Raw genomic sequence first — 13,040 nt, forward strand, 5'->3', positions numbered from 1 at the left:
TGAACTCGGCAGGTCGAGCAGCGTCACTGGAAGAAAAAGGATGGTCGATGTTGCGAGTGGGAACCCTTCATCAAGATTGATGCTGCTCAGACTGTTGAGTTCCTCTGGCATATTTTTATCGCTCCAGATTCTAGGGTCTGCAATCTCTCGTGGGTCTCCGTTAAAAAGCTTGGTTTGCGTGCTATCCAGGCAAGTAAACTCTTTAAGAGCAGTATAATTAAAAACAAGTCAATAACTTAATAAAGATTTTTTAACATTTAATTTTAACGCCACAGCATGGTAGGAGGTCTTTCTGGCCCTGAAACCCGTGCTGCCCAGTTGCACCCAATTAGAAGGCGGCATGGTTAGCGCGACACTATTACAGTGCCCTGTGACCCAGGTTCAAATCCACCGCTGTCCGTAAGGAGTTTGCACATTCTCCCGGTGGGTTTCATTTGGGGGCTCCGGATTCCTCAAAGTGTACGGGATATGTCGATTGATTGGGGTATTTGGGTGACATGGGCTTGTGGGCCAGAGGGCCTGTTACTCTGTTGTATGTCTAAATTAAAAATTAAGAAATAACCTGCCAACCCCACAGAGAGTGGTACGTGAGTGGAATGATGGTGGAGACAGGAACAACTAAGGACTAAAATGAATGGCAAGTTGCAAGCAAATTCTGTACACAGCTTTCAAGATGTAGTTTACATATTCTTTTGAGGGTCTCCTTAACAATGTCTTTGAGCCAAGATCTTATGGCTGGTTAGAGATTACCCATGTTAGTTTACGAAATGGTAAGGAATTAGAATGATCCGACAATTTTATTGACGGTTTAATAAAATTTTAATAATGTTTAATGGCTAGTATAGCAACTGATAATAATATTAACAATGTTTAATAAACTGGAAAACTCAACTGAACTTTAGTATGGATTTGTTTGAATGAATCATGGACAATAACAACATTCTAACATCCTCCAAGTGATTATAAAGGAAGAGTCGCGACAAGGATCTTTTAAGAGACTATTAGATAGGTACATGGAAATAAGAAAAATAGAGTATTACACAGTAGGAAAATTTGAAGCAACTAGAGGAAGGTTGTTAAGTGGACACAACACTGTGGGCCGAAGACCCTGTACTGGACAGTAGATTTGTATGTTCTAATCATTGCACAATACAAATAGCAGCACACAATGATTTATCTGGTGGGGTTTCTTTGAACCAATTTAATTTGAGGAGAAGTTCATGGCTTGGAAAATCCTCACTAATTGAAGAGGTCGGGTCAGGAGATAGAACTAAATGTCTCAGAATAAGTAGAGAGATTCAGGAATTTTCTTGATTGTCCAGTGCATCAAAGGTTATGGGGAGAAGGCCAGGCTGTGGGGCTGAGTGGGGGAAATGGATTAGCTCGTGATTAAATGGTGGGGCAGACTCGATGAACTGAATAGCCTATTTCTGCTCCTGTGTCTTACCGGAGGGGCGGGCAGCCATTTTACCATGCATAGACCGGATGGTGTGCCAGTGGTTGACCGGCAGGCCACACTGATGCTACCATAAATGAAATAAACACTGAGGCATAGACATTATGTAATTTAAGTTTTTGACGGTCTCTGCTTTAAGTATGTAATGTACAATGTATGAACATAACTGATGATAATGTATCAAACAACAGTCACAGAGAAAGTTCAAGTAACGTGATCAACCGTATTCCTTCCAAAACAATAAACTACAGTTACACCTTTCAGGTCAGGGAAGGCATCTTCAAATCTGGAAATGCACCAGAAATCACGAGTTAGTCATTAAAATGGCACAATTTTAAAAAAACATAAAAAGAAAAAAGGAGAGAAATTAGTCACAGTGAAAACAAAATAACGAACCCCCAAACAGAAAGCGGCCCACTCAGTGGGGAACTTGGTTTTGTTTGTTGTTTTAAAGCGTTTCGATATTGGGTGACACCGTTGTTGATGCCAATAGCGAGACAGCGTCTCAAGGAATTGCGCTATCAATCTTCCCACCGGTAGAACGAACTGCGTAACAGGAGTCATAAAATCATCCCTTGCTGGGTATAAATATTTCTAGACAGGCGTTTGGAGAGCACCAAGTTGTCATTTAAACCTGGTGGCTTTTAATTAATTTTTCCAATAGTTCATGAGTTTTAAAAATAATCAGTAACAATTATTTTTGTTGCAAAGCTGTGGACATAAATAAATTTGTCGAATATAGCATTTTGGATCTTTCTCAGCAGAAGCTATTGTGTATTCCTCTCCACTTCTACCTTTGATCCAGAATTTCCCGCTTTTAATTTAATTTCTCTGCCCTCTAAGGTGTGTTTTGAACTACGAGTGTGCAAGGCAAATCCTATTTCCCAGTGAACGAAATTTGCTTTGTGCTAAATGAGTTTTGCATGCAGCCGGAGTTTGGTGAAGGAACATCACAGCGTCCCACACACAGACATCTGGCTTTGCGCCTTTTTGAGTGGCTCAGAGGAGCAGGGGGGGGAGGGGGTGGCTCATGGAGCAGGGAGAGGGGGCAGCAGCTCAGGGGACCAGGGAAAGACAGCGGCTCAGGGGAGCATGGGGTGGGGGCAGCTCAGGGGAGGGGAGGGTGCACCGGGGTTGCTCCAAAAGGTTCGCCCCGTTGGTGGCCCGGCTCCAACTTTACCGGTGGGTGAGTGGTCTGGGACCAAGAGCGGGGCAGCTGGCCACTGATGCACAGCTTGTCTCAGGCCCATCTTGAGGGCAAAGCGTGTGCCTCCCAGGAGCACCAGGATTAATTATTTTTCCATAGACAGTAAGTGATGCGGTTGATGATCAATTCCTGGTTGCGTCGCTGTGAAGAGACTTCGGTGAATATTCTGTGTGAACTCCGTCATTTCGCTGCCTGGTTCACAATCCTGAAGTAACGGGGAGCATGTATATAGCCACAAAATATTTCCTTTGTTAAGGTATGTTTAATTCATGTGCACAGTCCCAGGGACCACCAATGACAAAGGCTGACAGCTTAGTGCGGTGAACTGTTAGAGCGGCTGCATTGGGTTGTGGGCTGGATAAATTTGGATCGCAGGCCGGATACGAGCCATAGCTTGCCCACACCTGTCTTATGGTTTTATTAAAAGTGGAAGGACTTCATCTGTGGGTGACCTGACTGGCATTTATCAGCAGATGGTATTGTTCTACTATTAGTTTGGTTCTGCGATAGACGGATGGGCCATATGTTGTTGCTTATGGTTTGTTTATCATGCCAGCTCTTGGCTCAGTTCTTGGGGGAAATAATTAGCTGGAGTTGGTAAAGTGTCTTTAGTCCATCTTCAAATGTCTCCATGAAGGTTTTGTGATTCAGCTGGCTAATGGAACCTCAGGTCAGTTTGTTCCCATCCCTGACACCCACCAGTCTCTTATGTAGGGCAACAGATGCATTTCCTCAGCACATGAATGGAAGAGAATTGGAAGGTTAAGAGGTAGGGAGGGTTTTTCTTATGGGTTGGCACAACATTTGAGGGGTGAAGAGCCTGTGGACTGTTATAGGTTCATGAACTCTCAGGATGTCCAGTGAAGTTTTTTTCCGGAAGCATTGTTAGTGCGGTGAGGTGTGGTGGGATGAGTCGTACACTGCCAGGAGAGTGAGAGTTCAAATCCACTCCCCGAGACTTGAGGCCAGTGCCTTGTCTCAATGTCCAAGAGAAGCATTGTCTGTATGATGTGATCCTCACCTCTGCTCCTGGGTGTAAATGGGGGGGGGGGGGGGGGGGGGGGGGAAGAAAAAACTCCCATGGGAATAGTTTGAAGGCGGTTTTTTGAGTTTCCTCAGGATGTTTATTTATCAACATATCAAGTTATCTACTTATCAACTTGTGCTTAAAATGGCCGACATGGTGCTTTTTTTAAAAAAAGGGCTGTGAGTCGCCTTAAAAAAACACTGAATTAAATTTTTTAAATTTTAAATGTAGACATACAGCCCAGTAACGGGCTCTTTCGGCCCATGAGTGTGTGGTGCACAAACGCCCGTATGTTTTGAAGGGTAGGAGGAAACCGGAGCATATGAAGGAAACCCACGCTGACACAGGGAGAATGTACACACTCCTTACAGACAGCACTGGATTCGAACCCCGGTCGCTGGCGCTGTAACAGCGTTGCACCAACCTTCACGCTAACCGTGACACCCGACACTGTTAAGCGTATAGTAGTCACACCACCTCTTTAAATGCTGAAAAACTGCAGCTTGCTGTTGTTCAGAGACCTGGGAGTGCAGATACATGAATCGCAAAAAAAGTGTTTCCAGGGCTGGCGGGTAATCATGAAGGCAAATGGAACGTTGGCCTTCATTGCTAGAGGGATTGAATTTAGGAGCAGGGAGGTTATGTTGCAACTGTACAAGGTACTGGTGAGGCCGCATCTGGAGTACCACGTGCAGTTCTGGTCTCCTTGCTTGAGGAAGGGTGGACTGGGTTTGGAGGTGATGCAGAGGAGGTCCACCAGGTTGATTCTGGAGATGAGAGGATTGGTTTATGAGGAATGGTTGGGTAGCTGGGACTGTACTCACTGGAGTTCAGAAAGATGAGAGGGAATCTGCTAGAAACATATAAAGCTATGAAAGGGTTAGATAAGATAAAAGAATTGTTTCAAGTTAAACAATGAAGTCTGCAGACGCTGGGTTTGAGTGCAATGCAAAAAACATTCTGGAGAAACTCAGGAGATCACGCAGCATCCACAGGAAGCAAAGGATTACTCATGTTTCAGGCAGGGGTCCTTCGCCAGGTGTATGTGAGTTTGTTTCCACTGGGATGAGAACTAGGGGACGTTTCCACAAGGGAGTACATTCAGGACGGAGATGAGAAGGGGCTGCATCTCCCAGAGAGTAGTGAATCTGTGGGATTCTCTGACAGGACAACTTTCCTCAGGCTTCCGAGGAAGGCGAGGCATTGGTATGCATTCTTGGCCATCGCCTTGACGTGGGTGGGCCAGGACAAGGTACTGGAGATGTTTACCCCCTAGGAACATGTCTGCTGTCTCCACCAGAGCACCTCTGATACCTGCTGGGGAGTGAGCGCCACACTACTTCACCTCATCCGATTGAGGGCTGCGTTTCTGAGGCATACTTTGATCTCGTGCCGTGTTGAAAACGTGAAACAAAAGCCCACTTTTGGACGTTCCTCTATTTCACATATAGTCCAATGTAACCAGGGTCAACCTTAGTACAAGAAGATTTACAAGGATGTTGCCTGGATCGGAGAGCATTCCTTATGGGGATAGGTTGAGTGAACTTGAACTAGGAACGACAGAGGATGAGGAATGAGCTGTACAAGACGATTAGAGGTGTTGATCATGAAGTTTTTTCCCCCAGGGTTGATATGGTGAATACAAGAGTTTTGAGGTGCTTGGGAGTAAGTGCAGGGGGGGGATGTGAGAGGCAAGTTCTTCACACAGAGAGCATAGAAAGATGCTGCTGGAAATGGTGATGGAGGCAGGGACAGTTAGACCTCTTCAGGGACATTAGATAGGTACAGGGAACAGACCAAAATGGAGAGCTATGCAGAGGGGAAATTCTAGGCAGTTGTTAGAGTAGGTTGAGATGGTGACAGGTAAATAGATGGGGGAGAGCCAGTGGATGTGGTGTACCTGGACTTCCAAAAGGCCTTCGATAAGGTCCCGCATAAACGACTGGCTTCCAAAATCAAGGCTCATGGGATTGGGGGCAAAGTATTGATGTGGATTGAGAACTGGCTGGCAGGTAGAAGACAGAGAGTTGGGATAAATGGCTCGTTTTCTGAGTGGCAGGCAGTGACCAGTGGGGAGCCACAGGGATCGGTACTGGGACCCCAGCTGTTCACAATTTACATTAATGATCTGGATGAGGGGATTGGATGTAATTTCTCCAAATTTGCAGATGACACTAAGCTAGGAGGGGCTGTGTGCACTGAAGAGGGGGTCAGGAAGCTCCAGTGTGATTTGGATAAATTGAGGGACTGGGCAGATCCATGGCAAATGCACTACAATGTGGATAAATGTGAGGTTATCCACTTTGGTAATACAAACCGGAGGGCAGATTACTATTTGAATGGCAATAGGTTAAGAGATGGGGAAGTGCAGAGAGACCTAGGGGTACTTGTACACCAGTCTCTGAAGGCGAGCATGCAGGTACAGCAGGCGGTTAAAAAGGCAAATGGTATGTTGGCCTTCATATCAAGAGGGTTTGAGTCTAGGAACAAGGATACCTTACTGCAGCTGTACAGGGCCTTGGTGAGACCTCACCTGGAGTATTGTGTGCAGTTTTGGTCACCTGATCTAAGGAAGGATGTTCTTGCAATGGAGGGAATGCAGAGGCGATTCACCGGGCTGATACCTGGAATGGCAGGAATGACTTATGAGGAAAGATTGCGCAAATTGGGATTGTACTCGCTGGAGTTTAGAAGATTGAGAGGGGATCTCATAGAGACATATAAAATTCTGACAGGACTGGACAGAATGGATGCAGATGGGATGTTTCCAAGGATGGGAAAATCCAGAACCCGGGGCCATGGTTTGAGGATAATAGGCAAACCATTTAGGACCGAGATGAGGAGGAATTTCTTTACCCAGAGGGTGGTGAATCTGTGGAATTCATTGCCACAGAGGGCAGTAGAGGCAGGTTCATTAAATCTATTTAAGAGGGAATTAGATCTATTTCTTTAGTATAAGGGTATTAAAGGTTACGGAGAGAAGGCGTGGACAGGGTACTGAACTTTAAAATCAGCCATGATCTCGTTGAATGGCGGAGCAGGCTCGAAGGGTCGAATGACCTACTCTTGCTCCTATCTTCTATGTTTCTATGTGGGCCAAAGGCCTTGTAACTGTACTGGAGATTTCTATGTTCTATGTTCTTGCCTTCCAGGTACATGTACAACAGGAAAGGATACTGGAATGACTGGTCAATTCCAGTCCTGGCATTAGCATCAACAGGATTCATCTACGTTACATTTCTACAGGTAAGGTGTAGCTATTTTTTCTATGGTTCTAGGGTTTTTCATTCTCAAGGTTCAATTTATTGTCATGTTATCAAAACAGTGTCATATTACACAAAATTGCTTTTGTCTGCTATGGCAGAGGATGCCTTGGGTACTCTGGGTTTAAGGTGGTATGTGAGTGGGGAGAAAAGTTTGGACTCGGTTTTCATCACCTCTTGAATTTTAGTTACGTTCTTTGTTCAATATAATTAAGAGATTTGGTACAGTAACAGGCCCTTCTGCACCTTGACCCCTTCTTCTTCTTTTGGCCCATCCCTTCACAAGCAAAGATGAACGCGGTGCCTTGTAGCTCTTCTGTCCTCACAGAACTTTTGTTCTGCTTTCCCTGGAGCTTTGGGCACCATGTGCCGGGGCAAGGACTTGGAGGTGAGTGCTTGCCCAGGACAAACGTCTCCCTCTGGGTCCCATGCCATTGGGCCTGGCGGAGTACGAGGCACGAGAGCCAGAGTGACGTGGGATTGCCCCGCAGTGGTCTGTTCCAAGACCATGCTCGCTGTCCTTTGTCCTTACAGGATCCTTCGCCCACCAAGTTTGCTGCTGCAGACCACGAGGGAAACTGTTTCCCGCGCTCTGTCACAGCTGCCAGCCCCTGCTGCCAGACTGATGTGGTATTTGTCCATAGCTGGGACCCTTTCCAGGTACTGACGGCTGAGCTAGCCGATCCCGGGGATTTGAGGTCAGGGTTACCTTCTTGCCTATGTCTGAAGAGGCAAAACCTGCAAGGCAGCAGGTGGTTTGAACCCACAGATCCACCCCCGGGAGGAGGGAACTCCATCCATAACTGAATCCTGGTCTAACTCCTTCCTGACCTCATTCTGCTCCCCGGCTCCGAGACCCTCTCCTTCCAGCGATCCGGACTGCAAGCGTGGCCGCTCAAGGCAATCCAGGAGGAAGAGATGCGAACAGACATCAACAGCTGGGCTCAGCACTAGGCCTGGAGTAGGCCCAAAACCTCATGCTGCCCAAATACATCCATGTGGCCAAATAACCTTCTGCAGTAGTTCTCTTTGGAATGTGGGAGGAAACCGGAGCGCCTGAAAGAAACATGTGGACAAGGGGAGAACTTGCAAATGCCTTATGGTTGGTGGTGGATTTGAACCTGCTTTCCATTTCTGTCATCTTCTGAACAGCAAGGAGGGGAAGGGGATCAGGAAGCACCACCTCTTGTAGGTTCCCCACCAAGTCGTGCATCACCCTGATGGTGTACCTTTCTCATTGCTGGTTCTAGATCACGGAACACCCCCCCCCCTCCCCCCCTGGGCCGGGGGTACCTCCTTCACCAGAGGCAGGGGTTCAAGAAGATGTCTCACACCTCCCCCACCTCCTAACGTCTCAAGGACATTTAAGGATGGGAAATAAATACTGGCCTTGAGAGCATTGCCCAGATCGCATGAATGGGTCTAAAAATGGCTCAAAATAATGCACTTGATTATTTTATTCAAGGTTGCAATGTAGGAATTCATGCTTAACATCTATGGGGGAATTCCAGCATCATTACAATGCCAGTGACTCAGGTTTGACTCCAGTGTTGTCTGTAAGGAGTTTCTTTGTTCTCCTTGTGACTTGCGTGGGTTTGCTCTGGGTACTCCGGTCTCCTCCCACCCTCAAAAAATGTATGGGGTTGATCGGTTAATTGGAAGAGGGGTGGCATTGCCAGTCAGGGAACATATCACAGCTGTGCATAGACAGGACAGCACTGAGGACTCGTCTACAGAGGCCATGTGGATGGAGCTGAAGAACTGGAAGGGCACGAGCTCACTAATAGGGCTGTATTACAGACCACCCAATAGTCCGAGAGTATTGGAGCAGCAAATCTGTCGGGAGATAGCAGACCAGTGTAAGACACAGAAAGTTGTGATTGTAGGAGATTTTAACTTTCTGCCCAAAGACTGGGGGTCTCGTACGGTAAATGGATTGGATGGGTTGAAGTTTGTCAAATGTGTTCAAAGAAGTTTTCTACATCAATATGTAAAGGTACCAACGAGAGAAGATGCAATACTTGATCTTCTTTTGAAGAACCAGGCAGGTCTGGTGGCAGAAGTCTGTGTAGGTGAGCATTTTGGGTCCAGTGACCATAATGCCTTTAGTTTCGTTAATTATGGAGAAGGATAAATCTGGTCCTTGAGTTGAGGTTCTGAATTGGAGAAAAGCCAATTCTGAGGAAATGAGGAGGGATCTTGGAAGAGTCCATTGGAACAAGTTATTTTCTGGCAAGGCTGCATCCAGCAAGTGGAAGGCCTTCAAGGACAGAATTTTGAGAGGGCAGAGATTGCATGTTCCTACTAGGAATAAAGGCAAAGTTATCAGACATGGGGAACCTTGGTTTTCAAGGGATATTTGAGAGCTGGTTAAGAAAAGGCAGGGGCTATATATTTTTGCGGTATAGACAACAGGGAGGAAATTAGCTACTTGCCGAGTACAGATAATGTAAGAGAATGGTTAAGAAGGGAAAAAGAAGATGTGAAGGTGGTTTGGCAGATAATGTGAAGGAAAATACAAAGGGATTCTACAAGTATATTAAAAGTGAAAGGATAGTAAGGTACAAAATTGGACCCCTAGAAAATCAGAGTGGTTAACTATAGCTGCTTTCAGGTGGCCACCTTGATGTAAAGCCACATATTCTAGCCCTATGTGGCTGTCGGGAGGTCACATGAAAGTGGAGAACCTGGCCAGGAGGATCACTTACCTAACCCTCCTGTAGGTATAACCTCTGGCTCCGAGAATCCCCCGTTGCACCTGAAAGCAGTTGTGGAACTACAGCCACAGTCTACAGGAGCCGGTGTTCGCTCGGACGCAGCTCTCCTTCAGCCGGCACGTTCAGGTGACAGAAAGGCGTCTTCTCCACAGCCACCTGAACGTCCCAGCTGCACTCCTTCAGCCGCATCTGCTATCACATTATCTGCATCTGAAACAAATAGAAGTGTCATGTGACATGGAGTTTAAGAAGAAGGAGGTGCTTGCTGCCTTGCAATGAATAAAGGTAGACAAATCTCCTGGATCGGACATGATATTCCCATGCACCTTGAGGGAGACAAGTGCTGAAACTTCAGGGACCCTGGTGGATATATTCAAAATGTCCTTAGTCACAGGGGAGGTGGCAGAGGATTGGAGAGTAGCTCATGTTGTAACCATTTCAATTCTGAATCACACTCTCAAGATCACACGGCCTTTCCCACTACCCCAGCCTGACCACCCACAGATTGGAGGAACAACACCTCATTTTTCATCTGGGCACTCTCTAACCCCAGAGCATGAACATTGAGTTCACTGCATTCCATTAAATAGCTTGCTTTCCCCCCCCCTCCTCTTTAACTAGTTATTCCTTTCTCTCTCCACCTAGCCTAGACTCTTCACCCACCCCTACAGTGTCCCCCACCTCCACCAATCATCTCCCACCCTCATCACCCCCCTTCCCCCTTTTGTTCGTACATCTCTCGTGTTCCCCCACATCTTGATGAAAGGCTCCAGCCCAAAACGTTGGTGATGTATCTTCACCTTTGCTACTTAAAGGCACTGTTTGACCTGCTGAGTTTCTCCAGCATTTATGTGTTTTTTCAGCTCATGTTGTCCCACTGTTTAAGAAGGGCTGCAAAAGTAAACCAGGCAATTACAGGCCAGTGAGCCTGTATGTAAATTATTTGAAGGATTTCTGAGAGATGGATATATAGTTATTTCGACCATCATCAGCTGATTAAAGACAGTCAGCGTGGATTTGTGCGTGGTAGGTTGTGTTTTAACAATTCTTGGAGGGTGTTTTGAGGAAATTATCAAGAAGGTTGATGTGGGAAAGGCCATGGATGTTGTCTATATGGACTTTAGTAAGGCCTTTGACAAGGTTCCATGGGAGGTTGGTTCAGAAGGTTAGGACACTAGGTATACATGGAGAGGTTGCAAACTGGATTCAAAATTGGCTTGGTGGAAGAAAACAGAGTGGTGGTGAATGGTTGCTTCTCAAATTGGAGGTCTGAGTCCAGTGGTGGTGCCTCAGGGATCTGTGTTGGGACCATTATTGTTTGTTATCTATGTAAATGACCTAGATGATAATGTGGTGAATTGGATCAGCAAGTTTGCTGATGTCACAGAGATAGGTGGCGTTGTGGAGAGTGAGGAAGATTTTCAAAGCTTGTCGAGGGATCTGGACCAGCTGGGAAATTGGGCCAGCAAATGGCTGATGGAGTTTAATGCAGATAAAGGTGAGGTGTTGCACGATGGAAGAGCGAACTAGGGTAGGACGTACACAGTAAATGGTCAGGCACTGAGGAATGTGGAGGAGCAAAGAGATCTGGGAATACAGGTACATTGTTCCCTAAAGTGGTGTCGCAGGTGGACAGGGTTGTAAAGGAAGCTTTTGGCATCTTAGCCTTTATAAATCAAAGTACTGAGTACAGAAGTTGGGATATTATGTTGAAGTTATTCAAGTCATTGGTGAGGCCACACTTAGAATATTGTGGGCAGTTCTGGTCGCCCAGCAGTAGAAAAGATATCAATAAGATTGAAAGGGGGCATAGAAAATTTACTAAGATGTTGCCAGGTCTTTAGTTAGGAGTTGAATTACTGGGAAAGATTAAACAGGTTAGGACTATACTCCTTGGAATGAAAAAGAATGAGGGGAGATGATAGAGGTTTATAAGATTATGAGGGGTATAGACAGAGTAGGTGTGAGTAGGATGCTTCCATTTAGATTTGGGGAGATCAATATGGGAGGCCATAGCTTTAGGAAAGGGAAGAAATATAAGGGGAATGTAGGGAGAATGTTTTTCACTCCGAGAGCGGTGGGAGTTTGGAATTAGGTGCCACCTGATGTAGTGAATGCAGATTCAATTCTGAGTTTTAAAAATAAATTGGGTCAATACATGGATAGGAGATGTCTGAAGGGTTGTGGAATGAGAACAGGTTAGTGTGACTAGCTAATTTTATTGGTCGGCACAGACTGAAAGGGTTGAATGGCCTGTTTTCTGTGTTACGTTCTATGGTTTCATGGCCCAGAAGGGGTTTCTACAGTGCTGGCTGGATTGTTAAAATGAGATTAAAAACACAACAACAAAAGATAAAGGTATGAGGGCAGTGAAGAAGATCTGAGAGACATAAACTTGTGATTCTTTTTTACGTTCCAATGAGATGTGGATATTGCCAAGATTTATTTCCCATCCCTTACATTCCCTGAAGGAGGCGGAGGTGCACCACTTTCTGGGGAAGGCAATCCTCCCCTACTCCAGGAAGTTGGGGGGGTGGGGGAATTGACTTCTATGATTTGGACCCAGAGATGATGGACAGCATTCTTCCAAGTCAAGGAGGGGCACGGATTGGAGAGACGGCACTTTCCCCCACTGCTCTCGCCCTACTTGAAGCCCCAATATAGCTCACAGCAATGTCATAGTGAAGAAGACATACTCCACCTCTCAAACTTTCCACTCTATCTTCACCTCTGGGCCCTTCCCTGTCTTTGTTCCCTTTTTAGTTTGGTTATTTCACCTATTCTGTCCTCATTACAGGAAGGATGTGGAAGTTATGGAGAGGGTTCAGAGGAGATTTACCAGGATGTTGCTTGGATTGGAAAATAAGTCTTACGATGCAAGGTTGGCAAGAGCTGGGACTTTTCTCTTTCGAGCATAGAAGGATGAGAGGAGGAGATTTAATAGAGTTCTATAAGATTATGAGAGGCATAGATAGGGTGGACGGCCATCGCCTGTTTCCCAGGGCAGGATCAGCAAACACCAGAGGACATGTCTACAAAGTGAAGGGAGGGTAGTTTAGGGGAGACGTCAAGGATAGGTTTTATTACACAGAGAGTGGTGGGGGCCTGGAATGCCTTGCCGGGGGTGGTGGTGGAGGCTGGAACATTAGGGGAATTTAAGAGACTCTTAGACAGACACATGGATGGAAGAAAAATAGAGGGTTACAGGGTAGGAAGGGTTTAGTACTTTTTTAAAGTAAAAATAGATTGGAAAAACATCGAGGGCCGAAGAGCCTGTCGGTGCTGCAGTGTTCTATGTTCTAACGCAGCGGTTTTCAAACTCCCTCCCGCAACATAGATTCCACTTTAAATAATGCCTATGCCATCGGTT

At 46.0% G+C, this 13,040-nt stretch overlaps 1 protein-coding gene across 19 annotated transcripts in view; it reads left to right on the top strand.

Moving 5' to 3' along the window:
• Positions 1-13,040, top strand: part of gdpd5b (glycerophosphodiester phosphodiesterase domain containing 5b) — a 312,299-nt gene that overhangs the window by 210,376 nt on the left and 88,883 nt on the right. For 18 of the 19 annotated variants that reach the window (XM_069892130.1, XM_069892129.1, XM_069892143.1 and 15 more), the window contains one exon: positions 6,843-6,936. In XM_069892130.1, the coding sequence (XP_069748231.1) occupies positions 6,843-6,936 (94 nt within the window). Of the gene's footprint in view, positions 1-6,842; positions 6,937-13,040 lie in introns of those variants that run through there. The other variant, XM_069892149.1, reaches the window with a different exon arrangement.

The sequence above is a fragment of the Narcine bancroftii genome, chromosome 7, assembly GCF_036971445.1.
Source record: "Narcine bancroftii isolate sNarBan1 chromosome 7, sNarBan1.hap1, whole genome shotgun sequence".
Taxonomy (NCBI): domain Eukaryota; kingdom Metazoa; phylum Chordata; class Chondrichthyes; order Torpediniformes; family Narcinidae; genus Narcine; species Narcine bancroftii.